Here is a 13,020-nt window from a genome sequence, read left to right on the forward strand (position 1 = left end):
ACAATTGGTTAAATATCAGTTTTGTGTGGACGGACCCGTTAATCCACAGGATTTTCGTTTTACCAAACTATTCTCTTCACTTTTCAATGTAGCTTTCTTTCCATCTGTCAAAGTACGTAAAAGTCCGTGTCGCTCAAAAGGTAATCCGGCTCTGCCTCCTAGACTGAACTAGCGTAGTCCTTTCTCCCGTGGTAACACGAGTTTAACGTTTTTTGTGTTGGCTTATGTAGTGCGTCAAACTAGTATTCTGCAGAGAACAACACTAATCTAGTTCTGTAGTCACTAAGGAACTGTAGTTTGTCTAGAGTGGTAGAAAATTAGTTTTTATATATTTGTCCTTTAATCTGAACCCAGGAAAATCCCCAAGTACAAAGTTGATGCGTATTCTATATGTGACCAGTGATGCCTACCTATGGAATTTGAAATTATGTGTAACCAGTTGTGCGAGTTAAAGCGGAGGTTCACCCAAAATCGCAACTATTCTGTAATGCAACCGCTGCAATATGTACATCATCAAAAGGCACAACGTTTATTTTCCATATGTACCGTATTTATTGGGGTATTGCGCGCTCCCAAGTATAGCGCGCACCCCTAAAGTTGCCCGAATTCCTGTGGAAAAAAGATGTTTTGTACTTACAGTTTTGGTGTCTTGCGCAGCGTCCATCGGCGGCCTCGTCAGGTCCGGCGTCCGTCTGCGGCTTCGGGTGTCCTCTTCGTCGGGTCCGGCGTCCGTCTGCGGCTTCGGGTGTCCTCTTCGTCGGGTCCGGCGTCCATCTGCGGCTTCGGGTGTCCTCTTCGTCGGGTCCGTCGTCCGTCTGCGGCTTCGGGTGTCCTCTTTGTCGGGTCCGGCGTCCGTCTGCGGCTTCGGGTGTCCTCTTCGTCGGGTCTGGCGTCCGTCTGCGGCTTCGGGTGTCCTCTTCGTCGGGTCCAGCGTCCTTCTGCGGCTTCGGGTGTCCTCTTCGTCGGGTCCGGCGTCCGTCTGCGGCTTCGGGTGTCCTCTTCGTCGGGTCCGGCGTCCATCTGCGGCTTCGGGTGTCCTCTTCGTCGGGTCCGTCGTCCGTCTGCGGCTTCGGGTGTCCTCTTTGTCGGGTCCGGCGTCCGTCTGCGGCTTCGGGTGTCCTCTTCGTCGGGTCCGGCGTCCATCTGCGGCTTCGGGTGTCCTCTTCGTCGGGTCCGGCGTCCGTCTGCGGCTTCGGGTGTCCTCTTTGTCGGGTCCGGCGTCCGTCTGCGGCTTCGGGTGTCCTCTTCGTCGGGTCCGGCGTCCATCTGCGGCTTCGGGTGTCCTCTTCGTCGGGTCCGTCGTCCGTCTGCGGCTTCGGGTGTCCTCTTCGTCGGGTCTGGCGTCCGTCTGCGGCTTCGGGTGTCCTCTTCGTCGGGTCTGGCGTCCGTCTGCGGCTTCGGGTGTCCTCTTCGTCGGGTCCAGCGTCCTTCTGCGGCTTCGGGTGTCCTCTTCGTCGGGTCCGGCGTCCGTCTGCGGCTTCGGGTGTCCTCTTCGTCGGGTCTGGCGTCCGTCTGCGGCTTCGGGTGTCCTCTTCGTCGGGTCCAGCGTCCTTCTGCGGCTTCGGGTGTCCTCTTCGGCGGGTCCGGCGTCCTTCTGCGGCGTCTTCCCCGCTCGTTTCCCGCGCCGAGTTTGAATACTGCGCCGACGTATACCGAGCGCAGTACACTCGTGTATCGTCAGGCAGGCTCGGCAACTCTCGCGCTGACGTCCTGTACGCTCAGGACGTCAGCGCGAGAGGCGCCGAGACTGCCCGAAGATACACGAGTGTACTGCGCTCGGTATATGCTGGCGCAGTATTCAAACTCGTGGCGGGAAAGCGGGTATCGGCGTATACCGCGCACCCACGATTTTGCCCTGATTTTCAGGGCAAAATAGTGCGCGGTATACGCCGAAAAATACGGTAAATACATTGGCCCGGATTCACAAAGCAATTATGCCGACGTATCTCGAAATACGCCGCGTAAGTGCAAATATGCGCTGTCGTATCTATGCGCCGGACTTGCCTACGCCGGAGTAGAGTGGGCGCATATTTACGCTGGACGTATTTGGCGCTCCCATGGATTTTCTATTCATATATGCAAACGAGGGAGATACGCCGATTCACGAACGTCCGTCCGATGCAGTGCGCGTAAAGTCATACGTCTGGCGTAAAGTTATGCCCCATAAAGGAGGTGTAACTCTGCAGCATCCATGCAAAGGGCTGCACCAGGGAACACAAGCCGATATGATGGCGCATGTGCAGTTGGCGATTCGTATCTGTCTGGCGCTCGGTCCATCATTTGCATGGGGTCACGCCTCATTAGCATGGCTCACGCCCACTTCCACTTATGCCGACTTACACCTTGGAAACCCAGCGCAGATTTGGGAGGAAGTGCTTTGTGAATTCAGTGCTTGCCTCTCTGCGCTGCGTCGGTGTAGCGTAAAGGACATGCGCTACGGCGGCATAAATATGCGCCAGTGTCTGTGAATCCGGGACCTTGTATTTTCCTTTCATTAAAGCGTCTTCCGGAATTCCCCTCCTGCGGGAGTAGGCATTTCCAAGCATTTCCCTGGCGCCGCAATGCAATGTGGGACTTGGCTGCAGTGTTTTCTGGGAGCACAGTGCTGCAGCTCTATCCCTGTACATACCATCACAACGGGGCCTGAACTATGAATGACGCCACCCATTGTGATGGCAACCATTTAGTTTACGATCACACCATCTGCTACGCAGACTAATCCCATTTATTCCTAAAGAAGACATAGCAGTCGTGGTTTGAACAATTGTTAACTCCAGGCTGGACTATGCAAATGCCCTCTATCTCGGACTCCCAAAGTACCAAATCACGCGCCTGCAGGTCGTTCAGAACACGGCCGCGCGTCTGGTGACTGGAAAAAAAACATGGGAATCAATCTCCCCATCACTGAGAAGCCTTCACTGGCTACCAGTGAAAGACAGAATCACTTTCAAAGCACTCTAACGCATAAATGTATTTGGGGTAATGCCCCCCAATACCTATGCGACAAAATAAAAACCTACAACCCCAATCGCGCTCTGCGATCCTCCAACCAAAATTTACTCCAAATCCCCTAAACCAGATACAAGTCCAAAGGAGAAAGAAATTTGCTGTCCAAGGCCCTCGACTTTGGAACACTTTACCAACCTCCATTCGGTTGGAGGAGAACCACTTGGCCTTTAGGAGAAAGATCAAAACTCACCTCTTCTGAGCTCAAGGGAGAAATGGTCAAACAAGCGCCCAGAGGCGATTCAGTTCGCATGTGTAGCGCTATATACATTTTTCACTCACTCACTCATATATATAATATATGGTGGTTCTGATTAATTTTCTAGCAAAAAAAAAATGCCGATTTTTACATGTAGGAGAGGAGTGCCAGAATAGGCCCGGGATGGAAGTGGTTAAGGAATGAGTGTCACCTACTTGACTCCATGGCAGGTGTATGTGAATGACGAGATCAACTGAGCAGAATTCTGAATCTTCTGCCAGATCACAAAGGCCACGTATATTTATTTTTAGCTGTGTGTCTCGCTCTTTACTCGGAGTTCTGCTTTTGTTCCTGGAATTTTTCCATTCAGAAATTAATTTTCTGGAGTTCAGTATTTTTCAATCACCTCTCCCGTTCCCTGTGAAACATTGTGTCACCGAGAAAGCAGAGACATTATTTCAGCTTTAGCTGAAATGGATCGAGGCGGTGTAAATTATTTAACGTGTAATCATGAAAGCGCAATATGAAATCATTAATTTTCAAAGGGACATTTTCTTCTTTTTGCTGCGAGATGAAACACAGTTATTTTACAGCAGGTAGTAATCATCCTGCCCTAGAATCGGCTCTAGGCAAGTCCTGGCTCTGCAGTGGCGTCGGCGCTACACGCGTCTTGCTGGGATTTTGGATTTTTAAAGTGTAGGTTCACTTTTATAATATTTTCTACCTGTAATCTATTTCCTCTACATTTATTTTATTTTTGCAATTCTTAACCCTTCTTTGCCCATCCTCACATTGGCCCAGATTTTCGTAGAATCGTGTAAAAACTGGACAGGGGTAACGTATCTGATTTACGTTACGCCGCCGCAAGTTTTACAGGCAAGTGCTTTATTTTTAAAGAACTTGCCTGTAAAGTTGCGGCGGCGTACCGTAAATCACCCGGCGCAAGCCCGCCTAATTCAAATTAGCCGGGTAGAGGGCGTGGAACATTTAAATTAAGTGCGTTCCCGCGCCGAACGTACTGCGCATGCGCCGTCCAATGAATATCCCAGGGTGCATTGCTCCAAATGACGTTGCAAGGACGTCATTGGTTTCGACGTGAACGTAAATGGCGTCCAGCCCCATTCACGGACGACTTACGCAAACAACGTGAATTTACAAATTTCGACGCTGGAACGACGACCATACTTAACATTGGCTACGCCTCATATACCCAGGGGCAACTTTACGCCGGGACAAGCCTAACGTAAACGTCGTAACTTCACTGCGTCGGCCGCGCGTACGTTCGGGAATTCGCGTATCTAGCTAATTTGCATACTCAACGGGGAAAACGACGGAGGCGACACCTAGCGGCCAAAAAAAAATGCATTTAAGATCTGATGGCGTAAGAGCCTTACGCCTGTCGGATCTAATGCTTATCTATGCGTAACTGATTCTAAGAATCAGGCACATAGATACGACGGCCCAGATTAGGATTTACGACGGCGTACATGGCGTTGCGCCGTCGTAAGCCCTTTAAGAATCTGGGCCATTGTGTGCATATTTGGCTCCACAAATTTTTCCGGTAAATGATGCGCACGAGGAGCCCTGTGTATCAACAAACTTCAAAGGATACTGTATATACTCGAGTATAAGCTGACCCGAATATAAGCTAAGGCACCTAATTTTACCACAAAAAAATGGGAAAACGTATTGACTTGAGTATAAGCCTAGGGCAGGCATGTCCAAAGTCAGGCCCAGGGGCCAATTGCGGCCCGCGTTTCGCTTTAATGTGGCCCCACTGGTAATTTGAATATGTATCTCTTTTGTAGCCCCCAACGAATCCCAGAGCGCCGCGCATTCAGAGGCTGCGTTCATGGCACTGGTGAGGCTGCGTTCATGGCACTGGTGAGGCTGCGTTCATGGCACTGGTGAGGTTGCGTTCATGGCAATGGTTGAGGTTGCGTTCATGGCAATGGTTGAGGTTGCGTTCATGGCAATGGTTGAGGTTGCGTTCATGGCAATGGTTGAGGTTGCATTCATGGCAATGGTTGAGGTTGCATTCATGGCAATGGTGAGGCTGGATTCATGGCAATGGTGAGGCTGCATTCAACGCAATGGTGAGGCTGCAGATGGGCACTGATTAGGCTGCATTGATGGGCACTGACCCTTATTTTGCTTCACAGTTCTTTATTTAAAAAACATATTTTTTTCCTGAAACTTCCCTCTTAAAGTGAAGGTGGGTGTTATAAGCCTGTGCATGTTATACGCCAATAAATACAGTATATTCAAATAAAATGCCCGAGCTCATCCTTAGACTCTTCAACACACACAGCCACAAAGGCAAGAGAATTCTTGTTGGGCAGGGTATTAGTTAATTTTCATTTCATTTTCAAATAAGATCAGGCAAAATGGTCGGCCCTCACACATGTTCACTTCATCAAATCTGGCCCTCTTTGAAAAAAGTTTGGACACCCCTAGCCTAGGGTGTACATCTGCATGCCTCACTGTGCCTCACTGTGTCCATGTGCCCATGCCTCACTGTGCCCATGCCTAGACTGACGTTTAACATGGGAGTCTATGGAAGGGGTGCTCCCCGGCTGTAGGACCCCCGGACAATAAACATTGCACACTTGTAGAGGAAGAGTGGGGCTATATGTGTAAGTCCGGGAGATCAGTCGCAAGAAGGTGACTCGAGTATAAGCCGAGGGGGGCATTTTCAGCACAAAAAAAATTTGCTGAAAACTTGGCTTATACTCGAGTATATACGGTACATGATGTGCCATTTAAAAAAAATATATATTTTATTTTTGAGTTGCAGAGGTCAATTTTGTATTTTGAGCAGCCGTCATGACCCAGGCTATACAAATGTGCATACGGTTTGTGTATAAAGCAGGCATTTTATTATTATTATTATACAGAATTTATATGGCGCCAACAGTTTATGCAGCGCTGTACAACTTCAGGGTATTTATTTATTTATTACTATTTGTTTGTGAAGCGCGCATATACCACCGGTCGGTGGTGCCAAAGTGCTTTGTATTTAATGTAATTGTAATTAGTGGAGCCAAATATGCACACAATGTGAGGATGGGCAAAGAAGGGTAAAGAATTGCAAAAATAATGTAGAGGAAATAGATTACAGGTAGAAAATATTATAAAAGTGAACCTACACTTTAAAAATCACAAATCCCAGCAAGACGCGTGTAGCGCCAACGCCACTGCAGAGCCAGGACTTACAGAGCCAGGGTAGATAGTAAAAATACAATACACTTTAATGCAGTAGAAATAAGAGGGCCCTGCTCCTTAGAGCTTACAATCTAAGAGGGAAGGTCAAGAGATACAAGAGGTAATAACTGTAGGGGATGTGTTGATGGAGAAAATAAATGTACAGTTGTCAGGTGGGGGCCCAGATAGGTTTCTCTGAAGAGATGAGTTTTCAGGGATCGTCTGAAAGTGGACAAAGTAGGAGAAAGTCGGACAGATTGGGGTAGAGTATTCAAGAGGATGGGAGAGGCTCTAGAGAAGTCCTGAAGGCGAGCATGGGATGAGGTGACAAGGGAGTTTGCGAGCAGGAGGTCTTGGGAGGAGCGAAGAGAATGATTAGGTTGGTATTTTGAGACTAGGTAAGTGATGTAGCTAGGGGCCAGGTTGTGGATGTCTTTGTAAGTTATAGTTGGTGTCTTGATTTGTTGGCTGAGTGGCAGCCAATGGAGGGATTGGCAGAGGGGTATGGCAGACGCTGAGCAGTTTGAGAGGTGGATGAGCCTGGCAGCAGCGTTCATGGGGATAGCCTATTTAGAGGTAAGCCAATGAGGAGGAAGTTGCAGTAAAGGCAAGAGATGACCAGGGAGTGGATAAGAAGATTTGTGGTGACATTGTTTAGGAAGGGGCATGGCATCGCAAGTCCTAGCGGTCAAGCCTCGAAGTGTAGGTCCAATCAGGCAGTCAAAACTTTTTAGGAGTATTTCATAGGATGTGCCACACATCAATTTAGTCATATAGCTGACACCCTTGTCTTGACCACTGATCAGCAGTTGATGGATGTACAGAAGCTAGTCAATTACTGCCCCATTTATTGGAATTACTGCCCCAATTATTGGAATTACTGCCCTATTTGAACCCTCACCTACTGCTTCTGCTGCTGCCTCCATGTCCGGGGAGAGGGAGGAGAAAGCCACTGTTCTTGGGCACAGTGCTGGATCAAAAATGGGCTCAAGTAAGTATTTTTTTTGGGGGGAGGGGCTGCAAAAAAAATAAGGTTTTTACCTTAAAGGGGTTGTAAACCTTGGTGTTTTTTTACCTTAATGCATCCTATGCATTAAGGTAAAAAAAAAACACTTTGCACTGTCCGGCCCCCCCGAGCCCCCGTTTTACTTACCTGAGCCCCGATCTTCCGTGGGCGCGATCCCGCATCGCTTTCCAAACGGCTTGTTGGCTCTTAATTGGTTAGTTTGATAGCAGCGCAGCCATTGGCTCCCGCTGCTGTCAATCAAATCCAATGACGCAACACGCCGGGGGGCGGGGCCGAGTCATACACTCAGCGGCTATGGCCGCCGAGTGTATCACACAGGAGCGCGCCCACCACAAGGTAATCCCCTCGGGAGAGAGCTTACCAAAGGGGGTTAGCTCTATCGGGGAGGAGCCGCGAAAGCTGCCGTGGGACAACAGAAGAGGAGGATCGAGGCCACTCTGTGCAAAACGAACTGCACAGTGGAGTTAAGTATTACATGTTTGTTTAAAAAAAAAAAACCTGAACCTATAATACCACTTTAATGGATTGAATGCATTAAGGTAAAAGAAATCACCTGCTTTTACAACCACTTTAACCTACCGCCATCCAGAAAGGTAAGTATAGACTTCTTTTACAAGGTGGCTCTGTTTGATATCTTTTACATTGGCAACAGGGTTGTTTTTAATGTTAAAGGGGTTGTAAAGGTTCCTATGCTTTAAGGTGAAAAAAACATCTGACAGCCCCCCCCGTTTTACTTACCTGAGCCCGTTCACCTGCTGCGCTCGCCCCAGACGTTCTCTTCTCCTCTCAGTCTGGCCGTTGATTGGCCATTGGCTCGCGCTGCTGTCAATCGCATCCAATGACGCGGCGTGCTCTGGGGTGGGGCCAAGTGATACAGTGAGCGGCTATAGCCGCCGGCTGTATCACGGGAGCACGCCCGCAAGAACTAACCCCCATGGTAGAGAGCTCCCATGAAGAGGGTTTGTTCTTGCGGAGAGGAGCCAAGACGGCCGGTGAGGGACCCCAGAAGACCAGGTTCGGGGCCACTCTGTGCAAAACGAGCTGCACAGTGGCTGTAAGTATAACCGTTTTTTAAAAAAAAATTCTAGCCCTAGACCTCCATGGTAACTCGAAACATGTAATCAGTAAAAAAAAATTAAAGCGTCGCCTATGGGGATTTTTAAGTACCGAAGTTTGGCGCCATTCCATGAGCGTGTGCAATTTTGGAGGGTGACATGTTGGGTATCTACCGTATTTATCGCGGTATAACGCGATCCCACGTATACCACGCACCCCTAAAGTGACCCCCCAATTCTGTGGAAAAAAGGTTATTTTTGTACTTACAGTTTTGGTGTCTTGCGCGGCGTCCATCGGCGGCCTCGTCGGGTCCGGCGTCCTTCTGCGGCTTCGGGTGTCCTCTTCGGCGGGTCCGGCGTCCTTCTGCGGCTTCGGGTGTCCTTCTGCGGCGGGTCCGGTGTCCTCTTCGGCGGGTCCGGTGTCCTCTTCGGCGGGTCCGGTGTCCTCTTCGGCGGGTCCGGCGTCCTTCTGCGGCGTCCTCCCCGCTTTTTTTCCGTGCCGAGTTTTGAATACTGCGCCAGCATATACCGAGCGCAGTACACTCGGGCAGGCTCGGCAACTGTCGCGCTCACGTCCTGTACGTCCAGGCCGAGTGTACTGCGCTCGGTATATGTCGGCGCAGTATTCAAAACTCGGCGCGGGTATCGGCGTATATCGCACACCTACGATTTTGCCCTGATTTTCAGGGCAAAAAAGTGCGCGATATACGCCGATAAATACGGTATTTACTCGGCGTAACATCATCTTTCACATTATGCAAAACAATTGGGCTAACTTTTTTTAGAGCATGAAAGTTTTTTTTTTTTTTTAAAAAAAGGTGTTCGAAAAATTGCTGCGCAAATACCGTGCAATACCTGCTTTCTGAGAAAAAAATAGGTCTGGTTAGAATAAAAAAGCACACAAGTCAGTGGAGTTCAAAGTCGATTGAGTTCAACATCATTGCTGTTTGTGCTGAATAGTAGGCGTTTACCTCTTCCTTTGGGTTCACACTTAGTCGTCTACTTTTATTTCTACCACAAGAGCACATAATCATTTAGCCGCGGTCTCCGGCTGATATTACAGGTCTGCCGACAACTGCTGAACTACACATCCCAGCATTTACAGATTACCATTATTAGTCTGCTGATGATGTTTTATTCCAACAGATGAAGACAAATTATCCAGAAGAAAGAGCATAGTAGACACCATATCCATCCAAGTGGACATTATGAGCGGAAGCAACACGGAGGACAAGGTAACCGATCTCCTTTCTTTATTTAGTACCGACACAAACTGCAGAGATAAAAACCGGGGGGCAGATCCACAAAGAGAGTATCTACTGATACGCCGGCGTACTTTCAAATTTCCCTCGTCGTATCTTTGTTTTGAATCCTCAAAACAAGATACAACGGCATCTGGGTTAGATCCGACAGGTGTACGTCTTCGTACGCCTTCGGATCGTAGATGCAATTCTTCGGCGTCCGCTGGGTGGCGTTCCCGTCGTATTCCGCGTCGAGTATGCAAATTGGCTATTTCCGACGATCCACGAACATACGAGCGGCCGTCGCATTCTTTTACGTGGTTTCCGTTCGGCTTTTTTCGGCATATAGTTAAAGCTGCTATTTGGTGGCGTACGCAATGTTAAGTATGGCCGTCGTTCCCGCGTCGAATTTGAAAATATTTTATTTTGTTTGCGTAAGTCGTCCGTGAATGGGGCTGGACGTAATTTACGTCCACGTCAAAACAATGACGTCCTTGCGACGTCATTTAGCGCAATGCATGGCGGGAAATATAGGGACGGCGCAGTTCGTTCGGCGCGGGGACGCTTTTCATTTAAATGAAACACGCCCCTACTCGCTGATTTGAATTACGCGCCGTTACGCCGCGAGAGATACACTACGCCGCCGTAACTTACGGCGCAAATTCTTTGTGGATTCAATGATTAAAAAAGTAAGTTACAGCGGCGTAGCGTATCTCACATACGCTACGCCCATGCAATTGTACGAGGATCTGCCCCCAGGGCTTTTTTTTTAGGTGGAATTTGGTGGAATTCGGTTCCACCACCTCTGGCTCAGACCCTTTGGTGCCTGCTCACCACAATCACTTGTAAACACAGAAGTCCAGTTTCTGTGTTTACAAGTGACAGCTCTGCACTCTGTGTGTAATGCAATCCTGGTATTTAATGCCCCTTTAAGACCCTCCTACTGTTTTCGTGAAATTTGACTGACCACACCCCCTATTTGAGGCCGTGGTTAAGTTCCAGCACCTATTGTTTGAGAAAAAAAGCCCTGGATAAAACTATTGAGTCCGATTATACAAGAGACAAACGATAATGCAGCTTTGTAATCATTAAGTGCCCGTTCACTTCACACCACAACGCCGTGCAGGAAACCCGCGTTTCCCACCGCACTGGATGTGTCATCTGTTGGAAGTGTCCATTTATTCCTTACGACATCCTAAACGCAATGGCCCAGATTCACAAAGCACTTACGCAGACTTATAACAAGTTACGCCGACGTGAGTGCAAATGTGCGCCATCGTATCTGTGCGCCAGACCCACGAACAGAGATGCGCCTAAAAACAGGCTACACCCCACCGACGTAACTTGCTTACGCCAGCGTAGGGTGGGCGCACATTTAGGCTGGGCGCATGGTGCCGCTCCCATTGATTAGCCATTCAAACATGCAAATGAGGGAAATGCAGCGATTCACGAACCTGCGCATAAGTTGTACGTCCGGCGTAAAGTTATTCCCCATAAAGGAGGTGCAACCCAGCAACAGACATGCTCAGGTCTGCACCAGGGAACACAAGCCGGCGTATTGTGCGTTGGACGTGTGTCTGGCTGGGCGTACGTTATGTTCACGGCGTACGCAGTGATCCGGTGTAGCATAGGCAGTTGTGCCGGCATGGTTGTAGGCAGGCGCAGGGGGGTGTGCTGTGCATGTGTCCACGTCACGGCGCATGCGCAGTTCGTGATACGTACCTGTCTGGCGCTCGGGTCATCATTTGCATGGGTCACGCTTCATTTGCATTGGGTCACGCCCTCTTCCACCTACGCCGGCATACGCCTTCGAAACCCACGCCACGCTGGCGCAGCGTTGGGAGCAATAGCTTGCTGAATGCAATGCGTGCCTCTCTGCGCTGCGTCGGCGTAGCGTACAGTGTTTGCTCTACGGCGACGTAATGTGCGCCTTGCTCTCTGTGAATCTGGGCCAATGTGATTGAGTTTCTGCAGTCTCTAGTGACCTGAAACATCCTCCCATGTCCTGGGCAACCATTGATGATCCTGTCTTGGTTGGATCATATTTTTGATGGTGATCTTCAAATGGTTTGTTTGAAGAAAGGAGCATTTTGTAAGCCAAAATATACCTTGTGGGTTTGTTTTTACTTCAGCCCCGGAGGATTTGGCTGCCCAATGACCGGGCCACTTTTTGCGATTCGGCGCTACGTCGCTTAAACTGACAATTGCGCGGTCGTGCAACGTGGCTCCCAAACAAAATTGAGGTCCTTTTTTTTCCCACAAATAGAGCTTTCTTTTGGTGATATTTGATCACCTCTGCGGTTTTTATTTTTTACGCTATAAACAAAAATAGAGCGACTATTTTGGGGAAAAAAAGCAATATTTTTTGCTTTTTGCTATAATAAATATCCCCAAAAAATATATATAAAAAATATATTTTTTTTTTTTCTCAGTTTAGGCCGTATTCTTCTACATATTTTTGTGAGAGTGGCCGGAACCGCAATGACATCACTCTTGTGCAAGCCACCATTTCTGGCACATAACTCTCAAGGAGTGGCCATTCCTTCAGAGCGTATGCGCCGGTGACGTAACCGCCAGTATAGTATGTACAGTTAATATCTCCTAAACGGTGCCCGTTTAGGAAATATGTACAGTACTTATAGGTAAGCCTTATTAATGGCTTGCCTATAGGTACGAATTATTAGGTAGATTCACGTAGGGGCGCCTAACTTTAGGGCTACACCGCCGTAAATTATTTAGGCTAGTAGTGATTCTCAAACCACTTACCTGCTAATTTTCGGTGGCGTAGCCTAAAACGAGCGGGCGTAAGTGCGCCTAATTCAAATGACTTGGAGGGGGGCGTGTTGTATGGAAATGAGGCTTGACCTCACGTTTTCTTCTGTTTTTTGACACTGCGCATGCGCCGGGCGACTACATTTCCCAGTGCGCATTGCGGCTAAGTAGGCCGTACGGGCCTATTGATTTCGACGTGTACGTAAATCCCGATTCGCAGACGACTTGCGCAAACGACGTAAAAAATTTGAACCTCGCGGCGGGAACGACGGCCATACTTAACATTGTTATTCCACCTCATAGGTGGAATAACTTTAGGCGGCCTAATTCGACTGCGGCGGGCTCGCGTTCGTTCGGGAATCGTCGTAAATGCTCATTTACATAATCTAGGCCGGCCGCAATGGAAGCGCCACCTAGCGGTAAGCCAAAACATTGCAATCTAAGATAGGATGGCGCAAGCCGTCCTATCTTGGATATGTTTAAGTGTATCTCTGTTAGAGAATACACTTAAACATA

The 13,020-nt window shown here is 48.7% G+C and overlaps 1 protein-coding gene across 1 annotated transcript in view; it reads left to right on the forward strand.

The window, feature by feature from the left end:
- Positions 1 to 13,020, forward strand: part of EFR3A (EFR3 homolog A) — a 225,687-nt gene that overhangs the window by 190,611 nt on the left and 22,056 nt on the right. Inside the window, exon 20 of the mRNA XM_040354978.1 lies at positions 9,638 to 9,726. Coding sequence (XP_040210912.1) covers positions 9,638 to 9,726 — 89 coding nt within the window. The remainder of the gene's footprint in view (positions 1 to 9,637; positions 9,727 to 13,020) is intronic.

The sequence above is a fragment of the Rana temporaria genome, chromosome 5 (assembly GCF_905171775.1).
Source record: "Rana temporaria chromosome 5, aRanTem1.1, whole genome shotgun sequence".
In the NCBI taxonomy this organism is placed as follows: Eukaryota; Metazoa; Chordata; class Amphibia; order Anura; family Ranidae; genus Rana; species Rana temporaria.